Source organism: Sorex fumeus, unplaced genomic scaffold (genome assembly GCF_029834395.1).
Source record: "Sorex fumeus unplaced genomic scaffold, SorFum_2.1 ptg000043l, whole genome shotgun sequence".
In the NCBI taxonomy this organism is placed as follows: domain Eukaryota; kingdom Metazoa; phylum Chordata; class Mammalia; order Eulipotyphla; family Soricidae; genus Sorex; species Sorex fumeus.
The window spans coordinates 39983037-39999132 of record NW_026606100.1 but is presented as its reverse complement, the minus strand read 5'-3'; the positions used below and the strand labels follow the sequence as shown (position 1 = coordinate 39999132).

The following is a 16096-nucleotide window of genomic DNA, read 5'->3' as shown; positions in this document are numbered from 1 at the left end:
TCAGGGACAGAAACCAAAGGAAGGTCCCCCAAGGGCTGAGCCAGTATCTCAGCTGCTGGAAACAGCACCAGGCGCATCGCCCCCACCCCCAAGGTCTTTCTCCTCCACTGAGGCTGAGCCCCATTTCCCCCCAGCAACTTTCTGCCAAACATTTATTCCCCCTGGAATATCAGACGAGACACCCCACAGCCCACCTGGGGCCTGAAGGTACTCCCCTCCCACCCCCCAATAATAGAATCCCATGGGATAAGGGTTCTGTTTTTCTTAACACTCTGACATCAAAGTCTACCCATAAGGTCAACTGTGAGACGCCCTTGGCCTTCTGCCGAATTGGAAAGTGTCCACCTGCAAACAGCCGGCCATCCTCAAAGGCCATTCGGGCCCAGCAGCCTCCTCTGAGCTGGTCCTGGCACCAAGGCACCAGAGCCAAACCCTCCCACAGGCAGGCGGCTGGGACCCAGAGTGCAGACCTCGAGGGTAAGGCAAGGCCAGACCAGTTTCCTCTTCCCCTACTGGGCCAAGGTCACGCAGGGTCAGGGAACCGGCATTTGGCTGAGGCGCCTGTTTTAGTGGGAGGGAAAGACATTTCTGTTTCATCTATTCCAAATCTACCATCCAGAATTGAACCAACCCAGGATCGCGAGAGGGGAAAGTAAGTTTAGAGCGAACTTAGGAGAGCTTCCCAAATGAAGTGCTCTTTTCCTCCTCTGTGAAATTCATCGAGTTTTATTTTAAGGCATGAATCTGTCAGACTTCTAAAATAATGGAGAGGATAAAGCAGTTGTTCAAAAAAAAAGGGGGGGCCTTTTTGAAAGGAGGGTCCAGCTGAGGAACTCCCTGCTGATGGCAGAGAGTTGTCCCTTCCCTAGGATTAGCAAGACCCCATGGGCTCTCCCCCTCCTCCCGGACACCCCTAATCAGAATGTTAGGCAGGGAAACGTCCCCGGTCTATTGATGTGGCTTTCCACCCAGGCGTTCCCTGAAACCCTTCCCTAGGAGGTCTTAGCTTGCTCTGACTTGTCATCTCCCGTCAAGAATTTAAACATAAAAATCCCTGAGAAGTTGGATTTGATGAAAAGGAAATGACCCTTGGCACTGAGAGGGCGGGAGAGGGAAGCCGGGTGGGGAAAAGCCAACAGGAGGGCTGTGTGAAGGGAACCGCATCCACGGGCAGAGTGGACACTTGTGGGTGGACACACCAGGCAGGGCACGGGGACGCTTCAGGGGTTGGCATGAGTCTCAGAACAGACCCAGGCAGCGGGGTCTGCCTGGTTTGCCCGCCGAGGCTGGGATGGGCCCCGGGAGACCCCCACCCCGACGGCCCCCTCGCAGGCCCTCCTCTTCCTGCGGCGGCAGCAGCAGCAGCAGCAGAGACCAGTCACGGTTTTTTCCTCTCAAAGTGCGGCACGATCCCGCTGTCTTCAGGCCGTGGGCTTCCGGCCCCCTCCGTCTCCTTCAGGCCTTCCTCAGCCAGCTGGGACAGGTACTTCTGCGGAGTGGAGACAGGGACAAAGGGGAAAAGGCGAGAGTTAGCCAGGATCTGCTGAGAAAAGAGGGATGGGCGAGGTGAGCTCTGGTCCTCTCCTACCGGCTTGCCTAGAGCTCTGCGCTAACCACTACGCTCCCTCCCTTTCTTAGCATTAGCCCCGAAGGCAGGACGTCACAGCCACGGCCTTCAGTCTGGTCAAATTCTGGGCCTTTTTCACAATGAACCACAATTCTACTCATTCTCCAGAAGAGCCCCAACCTCCAGGCAGCTGCTCACACGTGAAAAGCAGAGGGAGGAGAACTTTCCAGATGGATGTTGGAAGGATGGGAGGAGAAAAAATACTGTCCGATAGCAATTGTGAAAGATAAACCTCGGCCTGACACGTGAGCTTCTGGACAACCTGCTTCCTGTCAGGCCTGCGGGCAGCTAAGTGCCCTGGAGGGCCACACTGGGTTTCTGTTCCAAGTGGCGGTCTGGGCCCTTCCCTGCTCACTCACTGGCCTCCCTGGCTCTCTGCCCACCCCTGGATTCCATCCAGCGAGCTGGAGGGAGAGAGGGAAGCTTTGATCACTGGGGCTGCAAAGAGCACTGGAATAGGAGCAGGCACAGTGGTTGCGTGTGTGGGCTGTGCTGTCCAATGACGTGGGCTCTGCTGTCCAATGACTCGGGTTCAAATTCCAGGTCTCGGCAGACAAGCTACCCCAAGTTTCTGGCATCTGTACTGTAAGCATAACAATGGGAATTTTTGAACCCATCTTCTGTTACCATGGAGAAATATCAAGGGCAAATTCTAGAGCAATCCTGCGGTGAACCATGTGAAAGGCATCTGAGTGGATCCTCGGGTTAGAAAATTGAATTTGATAAAAGTAACTTGAATTTTATTAAACCTTCCTAAGGGAAAAATAGCCCTCCCCCCCCAACCAAAACAATAGTAACCATAGCAGAAGGTTGCTATGAAGGTCCAGAATGGTACCCAAAGCACCAAACACAGTGCTCATCACAGAAGAAAGGCTTGGGCATGCTGTCCTTTCTCCTGAGCGGAACCAGTCATCTAGTGTGGGGGCAGGACTTCAGTCTCCCAATCTGTACAATGGGGGAAGGGGGTAGTGCTACTCCTGACTGGTTCTGAGGGTCAGGCAGGACTTAGACAGAAGCAGGTCAGGTCTGTCAGCTTTCTCAGAAGACACTTGTTTGGTGAGGTGAGGAGCCTGAGGGATAGCAGTAAGGGAAGTCATGGACCCCTGGGAGTGCAGCTGCTGCCTGAGGACTGAGTTCTCCTGGGTCTCCCCTCAGGAAGGAAAATGCATGTCTGACAAGCAAGAGGCGAGTGCGCCGTGGACAGTCTCCTGCCTCCTACCCGTCATTGCGTCCTGGCTCTTCCTGTCGTTCTGGATCCCTCTGGGAGGGTTCTTGGGGGTGTGACCCCCACATAGGGGGGCTGCCGGGTGCGCAGGGGCCTGCCACCTGCTGCTGCCTCCCAGAGCACCCCCACCCCGGCCAGAAAGCCTCCTGGTGGGTGCTAAGCTTATGAGGTGCCTGACCTCTCTGTCAGCCAGCACTGGCTGCTCGCATCAGAATTCTTCTCTTTTCACAAGTGGAACGTGGGGTGGGCGAGCCCGTGCAGACAGAGTCGTTCTCAAGGCCATGATGGAAACTCTATCTGGGCCGTCTGCGGCAGAGGCTGGCACCCAGTTCCCGGACAGGTGTGTGGGGAAACCCGAACCGAGTGGGCGGGTCAGAGGGGTTTAGCCACTGTCTGGCCCCTGCGTGCCTGGGGACCACAGGAATGGCTCTTGTCTGTCGTGGGAGTCTATTTGGGGTAGCTGGCCTAGACTCCCACATCACAGCTCCTGCGGCTGCCATAGCAGGATCTGGAATCAGAGGCCCTGACTGGCCTGTCTTCATCCTGACTTTCAGCTGATCCTGGTCTGGGCCGTCTCCTTGGAGGCAGCACAATCCCGCAGGGAAGGCTGGAGGAGGTATCAAGGCACCAGCACCTGCTGGGGAGGTCTCATACACATTCTCAGGCCCGGCTGAGAGAAAATGCATCATGAGGTACCAGCTGGGCCAGGACACTGTGTTCTGGAAAGATGACAGTGGCTTTGAGGACCAAGGTGTGGGGGAATCAGCACCAGGTGATTTTTGAGAGCCCCCTCATTTCCAGCAGTTCAGGCAGGAGATGATGAAGCAGGACACACAGCTTCCCTCAGCTGCCTCTCTGACGCTCAGGCTGAAGCCTCTGTGTGGCCGTGTCAGCCCTTGAGAGGAATTGGGGGCGAGGGGGTGTCCCCTAGGCAAGGACTGACCCCGGCCCTGGGTCCCATGGTTTCCTCAGCCACCGAGCAGCTGCTCTCTGGAGGGAAACCAAGTGGCTTAAGTGACCTGTGCTTGGGCAGAGCCAAGGCCAGTCTCTCACACAAAGTGACCCAGCCCATGGCATTATGGGTCTCAGCTTGCAAGACCAGCTGAGGAAGGAAGGGGAGAGTGATTAGGCATCAGGTGACCTGGCCACTGACCATCTGCATGATCGGGAACCAATGAGAGTCTCAATACTCCAGGCCTCAGTTTCCTCAATTATAAAACAAGCACAAAACAGTCTTAGTTCACTGTTTGGATTGTTTGAAGTGCTTTCTTAGATTCTTGGGTCGTCCCCAAATTCTACTGTCTTGTGGAGCACTGTTTGGAGATTCTGGGTCACCTCCCCAGTAATCCATGGTTAGATGAGACCCTCTTTCACAAGGAAAGTGACAGTGATGTTGTGAGGGCACACCCGGGGGACTTCCCCAGTCAAACGATTAGCCTGAGGCCTAGCAGTAAGACCAAAGGGGAACCGAGAGATACTCACCCCTGCGTAAAGACACACCAGGCTTCCTGGGTTTGAGTTGTTTAACCCAGTATTAGTTATGAAAGCCATGTCCTAAGATGCTATTTTAGGTGTATGTTAAAGAACATGAAGCTACCACATTGTGTAGATTTTGAGAGCCCCCTCATCCAGCCCTGCTCTGCAGTCCAGGCAGGAGATGATGAAGCAGGACACACAGCTGCCCTCAGCTGCCTCTCTGACGCTCAGGCTGAAGCCTCTGGGTGGCCGTGTCAGCCCTTGAGCGGGATTGGCCACACCTTGGTCCCCATACACACATGTGAACATTTCTGAAATGGACCTGCATTTTATAGCTGGTGGAGTCGCAACTCCATTTACAACTCTTTTTCCTTCCCTGGTTCGTATCAAAACAATTCTTGTGTATCTTGCAAGCCATGGCACCTCAGGATGATTTTAATAGGTCCCTTTCGCTAGACTATACAACTTGTCATATTTATGGGTTATCTCCTGTCGTATAACAGAAGCTTCACCCAGAGGAGGGAAAAAGAGATTTTTTTCTGGTTATTGTGTTCCCGGTGGCTAGAGCGATGTCCGGAATGTAACTACCTGTGATAAGCAGCTAGGATCTGGATGCTCCTGTAAACAGAACTCACTCATGGCTGGTTTCCCAGCAAGCAAAGAAGCATGAAGGAAGAGAGATGATGAGAAAACGCTGTAGCAGGAACACATGGGGCTGGGGCAAATATTTGTGTCTCAACCTCAGGCCAGGAGAACGCTAGGTCACTTGGCTGAATCGAGCAGGAGGGCGGGTAGGGAAAAGACCCCGAGCAGTTGTTTAAGTATCAAGAGGGGCACAGGCCCCCTGCTCTGGAGAGCAGCCTGACGGGCTCAGGGCCCAGGGAAGAGTAGGGAGTCGGAAGGTGGAGAGTCCTAGAAACAGAGCCGGGGTGCCGGCTGGGGGTTACCTGTAGGTTCCTGTAGTGGATGGCGCTCCGGCAGTGGCTCATCTTGGCCATCTCCTCGCTGGTATAGAACAGTCCGCACAGCTTGCAGTAAAAGCCAGTTCGGGGCACCACGAACTCCACCCCTGGGGAAGGCGAGGGATGGACAAGAGTCATGAGGAAAGTGCGAAGAGGCCCAGGGTCCTGCCCACTTCCAGGTGGACAGAGGACTAGTGAGGTGCAGCTCTTCTTGCTCTTGACTTTGGTTCGTTACCCAGTTTCTCCCAGCCTCAGTTTCCTCTTTGGCTCTGACTACCCTCACAATTAGTAAACTGGGGGTGGGGGAGGGTGCAAGTGTTCCCTGAAGCGGGGGCGGAAGGGTGCTTAGAAATCACCAGTTGCTGGAATTCAGGTCCTGGCTAAAAGCCCATGTTTTGGTTTTGGAAAGGGCATCTTTTCAAACAAAAGCAAGGAAATATCACCCAGAGATAGTCGGATCTAAATATTTTCTTGCAGACTATCTGTACATAAAACATTTGGGGTGAGAGGCAATTACATTCATCCCTGGGTGCAATTCCTTCTCCTCGCTCCTCCTTTTTTTTTAAACCTAAGAGTACAGTGACAGTGACAGTGGCCTAAGAGTAAATCAGAAACATCCCCCAACCTTTACGTGGGACCTATGGATGGTGACTCCTTCCATCTTCAAGTCATTAATATAAGCGCTGGGGACTCAGGAAGGCCTTTTGATCCCCAGAAAACTGTCCTGGCAGCCAAAGAAATGACTGTGCCCCAGTCCTGAGCATTGCTCTGCAGAGAGACAGGGGCTGCCCCTCTTCCACCCTCTCCCCCCCCCAGAATGGTCAGCACAGTGCAGAGCCCTCTTTGGGTCCAAGAGGGCACAAGTCGGATGCTGGGAACTTGCAGAGGGTCAGCTGAACCCTACCAGGGTCCTCAACTGGGAAGGAATCACACCGAGGTGCCTGCAAGACACCAGAAAGGAGCAGGGCCGAGGGGGACCACACCACAGGGGCACCCACATCCAGCTCTGCAGGGGGCCAAGGCCAGGCCAGTGTGTGCTGCCTCGCTTGGCTGCACTGGTGCTTCCCATCAGCTCTGCCAGGGGGTGGTGGGAGGAGGGAGGGAGGGAAAGAGAGAGAGAGAGAGGGAGGGGTGGGAAGACAAAAGCAGACCTGGGGAAGAGAAGGAGCTGGAGGGACTGAGGATGGAAAGGGAAAGGAGAAGAGGAAGAAGAGGAAGAGGAGCAGGAGAGAGGGAGAGAGGGAGAGGGAGAGAGGGAAAGAGGTGGGAGAAAGCAGTGGGATGGAGGGAGAAAAGTGGGGGTGCCCCCGGGAACAGGCCTGAGCCCAGGTTCCCTTCCCCTTTCCTCCTGTCTCAGGACACAGAGCCAAGGCCACTAGAGACCTGCCCAGCGACCTTGGTCTTATTTCCAAAAAGCCACTTATCAGTTTGGAGGGGCAGGCCAGGCTGCCTTGGTGGACGGCGCTGCTGTGGTTTGGGGCTGGGCGGTCAGTTTCCCAACTGCCACGTCGCCAGGCTCTGCCCTATGGCCCCAGCAATCCCCAGGAGGCCTAGAGGCAGGGGGACTCACTGGCCTGCTGCCCCAGGGAAGTCTGAGGGTCCTGTCCTTATTCCAGAGAAGGATACTGCAAAAGAGGCTGCAAAGAGAGGCTCCTGGAAGGGAGTTCCAGCTTCACTTGGGGTCGGGGCTTCTGGCCTCAAGCTCGGGGTCTGGCTCCTGGCTCCTCCGGCTGGCTAAGGAACATTAAACAGGGCCCACACTCAACAGTCCGGCCCTGGGGTTGCCCCGCGGGTGGCGGCACCCCACGGAGGAGGGCGGGAGGAGCAGGAGGCGCGCCCCCTGGAGGCCACACTGAGCAGGCGCAGGCCTGAGAGCAGGGGCGGCCCCAGGAAGCAAAAGGGCTTCTCACTGCAGGTCCTCACGGCCACTCCCAGTCCCAGCCGGGGCTCCCCGCAAGGGGACGGTTGCCAAAACACTACTTCCAAGACACAGGCAAAAATGGTTCTCCACAGAGGCCAATGGCCCACAGCTGGGGCAGTGGCCTCCACGCTCTGACCTTCCCCAGGGCCACCTCCAGAGCCAGAGGAGTTTGGAGGGTGCTTTTGCCCCTGGGGGTTGTTGGGATTTCCTGAGACACGCCTCCCCTACGCCCCCCAGTGCCTCAGATGCCTCTGGAACGCAAGGCCCCATGAACAGCATCAAAAAAAATCAAACAAACAAACAAGCAAAAACTCTGCCACAGCCCGAACAAGTTCTAGAGCCACTTGGTCCAACCATTTTCCAGTCTCTATTAAGCACCATCATTAAAGCAGCATTTGCCTTCTAATAATAGCTCCTGGCATGAGTAATTACAACTCTGCCATCCCAGCAAGCCTTGCACGGGGGAGGGGGAGCGCGAGTCTGCAGTGGGTTCTGGGAAGGACAGGCCTTGGCAGGCCCTATGCTGGCTGGGGTCACTAGAGGCGGCATCCTTGCTCTTCAAGTCTTCAAGCCCCCAGCCCTGACCCCCGACTGTGGGCTCCTTGCACTCCTCATTCATCCTGCCTCTCTGCTCTCTGGAACCACAAATCCCCCAAAGTTGTGCTCCACCAGCCTGGATATATCTCTGCAGTAGCCACTGACCCTGGAGGACTCTGGGTCATGCACCAGAGAAAACGCTGCAGGTCCCACAAACTACTTCAAAACCAATAGTAACAGTTCCTCCTGCTGGAAGATGCAGAGACCTTGCGAGCATCTGCTCACTTAATCCTCAAAACTGCCCGACCTAGTCGCTTCTCGAACGGTCCTCGTATTTACAAGTGAAGGAAGCCAAGTCTCGAGGTTGGCGAGGCCACCCGCTACGGTCCGGCCAGCTGGATTTGAACCAGGGAGTCCGATTCCACACTCTGAGCTCTTCCTCATGGCACAAAAATGGCCTTTTCTGGGCTGCGGTGATGGCTCTGGGGACCAGGGACACAGGTCTTACATGGGCAGGGACACAAGTTTGGCCCCTAGAGCGGTGTGCTCCCCTGCACCTCTGTAGCTCTGGTGGTCCCCAGCAGTTTGGGACCTCAGCAGAGCCCCAGCGCTGGGCCTGAGCATTCGACCATCTGACAAGGTTGGCCAGGTTCACTGGGAGTAGTACTCCAACGCCTCAGCACCACTCGGGAGGTCCATAACAACAACAACAACAACAACAACAACAACAACAACAACAAACAATAACAACAAAAACAGCCATTTCTGTGTCTGCTCCAACCCAGAGGAACCTCAGGCAGTGCAGTATCAGGTCAGAAAACCTGAACACAACCTCTGGGCTTCTGAGATGTGTGAGGGCAGCACCACAGAGTTCGTGATCATCAAGGTCTGGAGTCTGGATTCCAGCAGCTTCTTCTCCGGTCAGTGATGTCTTCCCACTGACACCACCAAATGAACAGGTCTCAAGGCTAACTAAAGAGCTTATTTAAGACAGAAATAAAACCCAGAAAGATCCAAATGTCCACCAAACAGGTAAATGAATTAAGCTGCGGCCTAGCCAGAGCAGCATTCCTCAAGAGTAAAAAGAAAACAGCTATGCAGGCTGGAGAGAGAAGAAAGGGGTTAAGGTACTACCTTGCAAGAAGCCACCCTCTGTCTGGTCCCTGGCACTGTGCACAGTACCCCAAGCACTGTGGGGAGTAATTCTTGAGCACAGAGCCAGAAATAAGCCCTGAGTACCTCTGGGTGTGCCCTCCTCTCCAAAGTCAGCTGCCAACGTCCCCCCGCAATCTGGCCCAATTTCCAAAAAGTCAGATAAGAACAGCAAATATCATGTGATTCCCTTTCTATACAACTCTAGACTGCAAACTAATTTTTCACACTAATGACCAGAGCAGATAAGTGGGGACCTGGCAATAGAGGGGTAGCTAGAGAAGGATCACAAAAAAGAATTGGGAAGTCTGGGTGTGATAAATGTGTGGTCAGGGTCCTGTCAATCATACATCAGTAGAGAGTGTCGGAAAAGACAGAATGAGATATCTCTTATCCTAAGCAGATTGGTGATGACTGGATATGAATTACAATTCCATTCTGGCGAGGAGAAACTCTTATCAAGGTAGCAGGAAAACTGGCATCACCATTTTGGGTGTAATTTAGCGGTGATTACGAAAATTTGAGGTGCAAGTGCCTGTGACGCTGGACTCCCCCACCCTCAAGGGCACTGAGGTACCAACAGTGGCACCCACACAGAGGCAGCTACACATTTGAAAGCAGCAAGGCTTGGCTAGAGGCAGCACAGTTGCAGGAGTGAAACCACCAGGGTTTGAATCCTGTGACCTGGCCCTCACACTTTTCTGGAAAACGGGTGAATCATTCTCTCTACCTCCTATGTGTCCAGAGAAAGTTAAATATGCTAACAGATGCAAAAAAAACTTGGAATCATGCCTGCAAGATAAAATTAAAAGCAATATTAAAGCATTATTGGGGGAAATTAAAAATAACCTAAATGTTCCCACCAGTGGAAAAGTGGTTCCATAAATTATGGAATATCTGGACGTTGGAATCTCTACAGTGGTTAAAAAGAATGCTCCCCATGTACTGACGTGAAGAAATCTCTATGACTCATTGGTTAGTTTAATAAAAAAAATAGTAAAGAAAGCAATCTGCAGGACCCCATGTCTGTGGGAGCAAAATGATCTATGAGTATAACAACCTCCAGAGTTGGGAAGAGACTGAGGAAAGAGAAGTTTAATATTTAACATGGTTCATCGACAATTTGGCTATAATTTTTTTTGTAATGAGAAACAATAAGAAGACAGAAATTAGAAGGTAGAAGAATGTTCTCTTAGGTTTTTGGCTGCATGGGTCAATTAGATGACAAGTTTTCGGATTTCCAGAGACTTGGGTTCCGCCCCAGTCCCTCCTACCAGCCCTCTGCACAGTTGCTGACTGAACAAAGGGGCGCCCAGGCAATAGAATGCAGATACCTTTCTCCTGAGAGGAGGCAGGCTCTGCAACCATTGTCCAGAGTGAACATACACAGGCCTATGTGCAGTCCTCTGAATTCATTCTAAGGTCAGTATTTCTCTTCTTAAGTGTTTGGGACCTGGGGGCATGCTAGATGCTGAACAGATTTTTTTTTTTTCTTTTTGGGTCACACCCGGCGATGCTCAGGGGTTACTCCTGGCTCATGCACTCAGGAATTACTCCTGGCGGTGCTCGGGGGACCATATGGGATGCTGGGAATCGAACCTGGGTCGGCTATGTTGGCTGCATGCAAGGCAAACGCCCTACCTGCTGTGCTATCGCTCCAGCCCCGCTGAACAGATTTTTCTTTCTTTTTTTTTTAAGGACATTTTCTGTCGAGATCTGATTTCACTGGGAAGAAAGGGGTGGGAGAAAGCTAAGAAACTTTTCAAGGGGAAGATAAGTAAACGAGTAACGGGGTGGGGGGGGAGGGTGAGTCTCCACAGACCTGGCAGTGGGCACCCCATAGCCCACCTGCTCCTTCTGCCTTCCTGACCAGGAGCTCTGAGTGTCACTGCGAGTGTCACCGCTTGCCAGACATTCAGAGGCCATGCAAACACTCAGAGACCACGTGGCTGGAGTGTCCCTAACTCCCAGTGTCCCTAACTTCTTGGGCTGCCCAACAGTGCTTGGGAGCCAGATAGGGCCATATGGAGCGGTCACTCTCCCCACCCCCCCACCCCCAGCGCTGTCCTCTTGAGCCCCTGAATTTAAAGTATTACACGTTCTACACTAAGACTCTACATGCTTCTCTTTGAAAACGTGTTTTTGAGTCATGCTGTGAGTGACGACCGCCCCCCCCCGCCCCCCCCCCCCCCCCCGGCCCTCATACTTCCACCATGGAAGTGATGTGATCCGCTGATGTGATCTGATTCCAGGTCAGGAAAATAAGGCTCAGGAACTTCCAGCCCATCATTCCCTGCCTGAGGCCCCTTCTCAGCAAAATCAAACCCCCAGGTCCCCTCCCTGGGCAGAACAGGGCCTGGTTCAATTATGCCTGGGTCAGGAGAGTCCCCAAAGTTCCTCCCCAATCAAGTTTTCTTTTTAACTTTTTTCTCTGTCATTTTCCTTTCCTTTCCCATCCCTCGTCCCTCCTCCGTTCCCTCCCTCCCTCTCTCCCTTATTTCCATCCCGTTTTTTTTGCCACACCCAACAGTGCTCAGGGATCACTCCTGGTGGTCCTCAGGAGACCATATGTAGCATTGGGGTTCAATCTTGGGTCAACCACATGTTAAGCAAATGCCCTTCCCACTGCACTATTTTTCTGAACTCTTTTTTTCCCCTTCCTTCCATCTTCCCTCTTTCTTTCTCTCCCTTTTCTTCCCCCCCGCCTTTGTTTTCTTTCTCTTTCCTTTTCTTCTGTCTCCCCTCTCCTATGCAGTCACCCAGAAAAGGAAAAGGAAGGTGAATGAGCCAGACCTCTCCTTGCTGTACCTTCTACAACTGTCCAGGGTCCAACCAAACGCAGTCTATGCACCACCACTGCTAGTCAGAGAAGTTGGTCCCTCAGCGAGGGGGAATGCAGCCTTCTTCGGGCAGGGGTGGGTAGGGAGGGGAAGAAAGACAGCAGCGGCAGAGGCTCATGCCTGCTGGCTTTGTGGCTGCCATTGGGCGTTTGTTTCCCTGTCCCAGTACGGCTGTGTGGGTCTGGAACGAGGCTTCCTTGAGGGAAACATGGGAGGGAAACATGGGTCTCTCTCAGCCCTGGTGCCTAGGCAGTGCCCTGCAGGACTGGGTGAGGTATTGGCTGTGCTGTTTCAGCCCTGGAAATTGTAAGAGACTTTACAGGAACACCTTGCCAAGGTTATTGCAAGAAGTATTGAAAATGACAAAAGGAAAAAAAAAAAGCAAACGGTCCTCTCATGTTCGCAGCTGTCACTGTGGAATGAACACTTCCTGGGTTTGTGGGATTCACCTACCCAGAGGAATGCTAAGTTCGCTGAACACATCCTCGGGCTCCCAGGAGGGCAGAGCAAGGGGCTGTTTCAGCTCCACTTCAGTGTATTCTGGTGACCTCACGTCCAGAGATTTCATTTCCCCGAACCTGGAGCTTTCTGCAAAACAGGAGCCAAAGCCAAAATGGAATGAATCCTACCAGCCTCGGAGCCTGGGCTGCTCCCTCCTCCCCTCCCACTCCCCCTTGGGACTGCTTAATAACATGCAGCTAGGGTGACAACTTCTAATTAGAACCAAAGTGCTATAATTAAGCCCTTTTTTCCAGCATGAAAAGAATGCCACACACATCATAAAACAGGGCAAATCTCTTTCCCGGGTTGGGGCAAGGCGATGCGATGCGTTAGCCACTCGCTATCGCTCCATCTCTGCGGGCACAATTGTGGAAGGGCAAAGATTGTGCTGACAGCTGCAGGAGTCCTCCGGCGGGCGAGGGAAGGGCAATGCCACTTCTCTCCCCGAGCTTGTCGTTGGCGGGTGCTGTTATTAAACTCGAACTCCAAAGCACCGAGGAAGCTAAGAAGCCAGGGACGCTAGTGTATGTTGAAGCCTCTACCGCCGAGCGGGAATGAGATTCAAGCAAGGAGGGGAAAAAAATATCACTCCCCCACTTCAGTCTTGGTTTCTCTCTGGACTCAGCAGTCCTCTAGCAACAAGGAGGCAGAGCTCGCGGTTTCCATGGAGACGCAGCCCCATGCAGGTGGAAACCGCCCAGGTCAGCAAGGTGTGGAGCGAAGCTACTCCTGCAGTTCAAGCTGAGACAGCACGCAGGGGTTTTTTTTTTTCTGATTTTTTTCTTTGTGGGGGTGCCCACTCCATGCTTAGCAGTGCTTAGGGACTACTTCAGGCAGTGCTGGGGGGGGGGGTGGGAATCATGGGTGATGCCAGGGATCGATCCAGCACTTGGCACGCAGTCGGCCACATGCAAGGCAAGCCCCCACGGCTCTTGTACCATCTCACTGTTGTCTGGAAACCTTCCCTCTCTATTTTCTACCCCTTGGCTCTCCTCCTCCTCCTTTCAACTCCTGTTTTCCTGTAGGTCTTCTGGGGAAGGAGTCTAGTAATTTTCACTAGGAGAACACTGAGGGGCTCCTCTCGCTCCCTAACCCCACCCCACCCCCTCTCCCGCTAGAGCCCTTGATGGAGCGTAGTTTCCACTTGGCAGGGAAGACAGGGCTTAGTCTATTTTAAACTCTCTTTCGTGATGTCATAGTGCTGGCCACAGACACAACATCGCCTCCAATGAGGCAGAGGAGATACCAGGACAAGTTGGGTTTCACTGTCAGGCCCTGGAAAAAAACAGGTCTGAAGTAGTAAGAAGGGGAACAGGCCACGCCCCCTCGTTCCTCCCTCTGGCCATTCTTGAATCCTGCCCCACCCCAGCCCCCCAATAACTAGCAGCCTCGGTGGTCCCCAAGAGAGGCTGCTTGCAGGTGTCAAGGAACCCCAGCTTGGCTGGCTGGTAACTCCAAACCTTTGCTAAGTTTTGTCACCAGAGTCCACCTGGGTTCTGGGAAATTGAGAGACTTCTGCTGTGCGCTGGCTTCTTCGGGGTGCCAGGCTTTCCTGATTTCCCTTCTTTCATTAATCTGAGAGCTCTAGCAGTCCTGCCAGGCTTGGAAAGCGGTGCCAGCCCTCATGCTCATCCTCACCTTCCTTCTGTTCCTCCTAGCCAGCCGCACCTACACTTCCGGGGGAGCAGAGGTCCCCGCAGCCCACCCACACATGAGAAAAGGGAGGTAGTTACCCGGGCTCAACACTTCTTGGCAAGCCTGGCTTTGGAGGTCGGTATCGGTGCGGGGGCTGGCTTTCTCCTCCAAGGGGCTGCCTTCACAAACCCCATCTTCGGGGCTCGCCCTGGCCTTGTGGTCATCGAGAAGTGGGCTAGGCTGCCGGGCCCTCTCCTCGGCGGGCTTGGGGGAAGACATTTGCTGGACTGCAGGGGCCGGACGAGCATCTGAGCTCTCCGCTCCCTTTGCCCGCTTCTCGTAGCAATCTGAACCCTCCAGTGAGAGGCCTGTCTCACATTCAGCTGGCTTCCGCTCAGCGTCCAGATTTAGGCCAGGCATTTCCACGTCCATGTCACCGGGATGGCTCGTGGAAGCAGGAGGCAGCTCTCTGGATGACTTGCGGGTGATTTCTGCAGCCCCGTTCCCTAGGGTCTTGACCCTCTCCTGGGTGGAATCCTTGGCTAAATCCAGGTCTAAGGCCGTCACACAGGGACACATTTCTGGGCAGAGTTTGTCCCTCTGGTCAATGGGCACAATCTCATCCAGCTCTGGGATGTCGGGTTCCATGATAAAATCTTCTTCTTCCCCCACCTCATCCACGGTGACCAGCTCCTCCATGTTCGTGGGGTACCAGCTCTCCCCCTCTGCTTCACTTTCGCTCTCCCAGGCTGGATCCTGAACAAGAGTACACCATGAAGGTTAAAGGATGGTGGAGTCTTGCTAGTCAACCGGTAAGGCAGAGACCTTTACCACAAAACCCTTCTAACCAGAAAGATCCTTTGCCACAAAACCCCTCAAAGCAGAAAGCAGCATTCTTACTGCTACCTGCAAATAATTACTGGGTAATTAGGGGGATAAACCACTCAAGTCCCTTATCCCTGACTCATCCTGAGGTCGAAGCTCAGAACAGCACAGCTTGGGATAAGTCCTTACTGCTTAATTCACCAGCTTTTAAGTTGTAAGAATAATTGCCACCCGTGGCACACAATAGGTGCTCAATAATTAGGCATAATTCCCACAACCGTGGCTCATCCTTGCCCGTCCGCCCATGCCGGACACTTTCCCATGGACCCAGCAGCCAGAGCAAACAGATGAGCTCCCCTGCCCGCCCTTCCCAGCACTCTGCCTCTCTGCACCAGAAAGACACGAAGCTGGCTGTGTTTCAAGGACATTTCTTTTTGTTATAATAGCCCCAGCAGGGGAAACTGTGTGTGTGTGTGTGTTTTCATTTTAATCAAGTAAAATAATCCTTGTAAAAGCACAGTAGAGGTCTTGTTAATCCCAGGGACTGAGCCAGCTGAGGTCAGTGCCCAGCTCAAGTGCTTGAAGCCGGCCCTCTCCCCGGCACCCCCATCCCAGCCCCGTGCTGGCTCCTCCCAAGGGACCTGTCTATTTTGGGAGCCTGGCTCTGAAGCCGGAGTCTTTTCTGGGCCACATGTTTTCTCTGATGAGCACAGCCAAGAGACGGGGAAGTCCACGCAGGAGGCTACGGTCTGCAGCGAGACTGCCCGAAGCCTGTGAGCGAAGCCCTTCCTCCCAGGATGGGGAGACTTGGTCCCCAAGGGCTGGTCTGCCACCGTGACTGCAAAGCTCGCTTCTGGAAGCGACTTTACCTTCTGTGTGCCTGTGTTTTCTGTGTCAGAGGTCTCAGCTTCTTTTTCCCTCCTGGCCAATGATGGGGACTCTTCTTCCTTGCCTTCCTCGCCTTCCTCCTCCTCTTTTCCAGCCTTACCAAAGGAAGAACAGAACCAACCGATCAATAGTGAGCACGAGTGGGAAAAACAGAGCGCACAGAGAGAACAGTATGACACGGAGCACAGCTAACCCTCTGTGGGCATGTCTCACACACTCCTTCCTTGAACCCTACTGAACTTCCCTTAGAGGTGGGCACTCCTGCAATCTTCATCAGACAGACACAAAACGGAGACTCAGAGAAGTGAAATCAATTTCTCAAGGTCACACAAAGGGCAGCAGGTATAGGCCTGTCTTCAGAGCCAGCCTGATGTCTAAAGGGAAGGTGGAACAGAAATCCCCAGCAAACTCAAGATAGTTTGTAGATGTGAAACCCATACCAGTGAGAGTAAGCCCAGGACTAACAGGCATCATGGTAACATCTCTGTCTTGGTTAGAAAAGAATTT

General features: G+C 53.4%; 1 protein-coding gene across 1 annotated transcript in view; it reads right to left on the bottom strand.

The window, feature by feature from the left end:
* Positions 1 to 255: 255 nt before the first annotated feature.
* RBM20 (RNA binding motif protein 20) overlaps positions 256 to 16096 on the bottom strand; it is a 216637-nt gene continuing 200796 nt past the window's right edge. Inside the window, exons 10-14 of the mRNA XM_056120919.1 lie at positions 15571 to 15684; positions 13975 to 14632; positions 12194 to 12328; positions 5276 to 5397; positions 256 to 1489 (exon numbers count right to left, since the gene is read on the bottom strand). Of these exons, the coding sequence (XP_055976894.1) occupies positions 1379 to 1489; positions 5276 to 5397; positions 12194 to 12328; positions 13975 to 14632; positions 15571 to 15684 (1140 nt within the window). The 3' untranslated portion in view covers positions 256 to 1378. The remainder of the gene's footprint in view (positions 1490 to 5275; positions 5398 to 12193; positions 12329 to 13974; positions 14633 to 15570; positions 15685 to 16096) is intronic.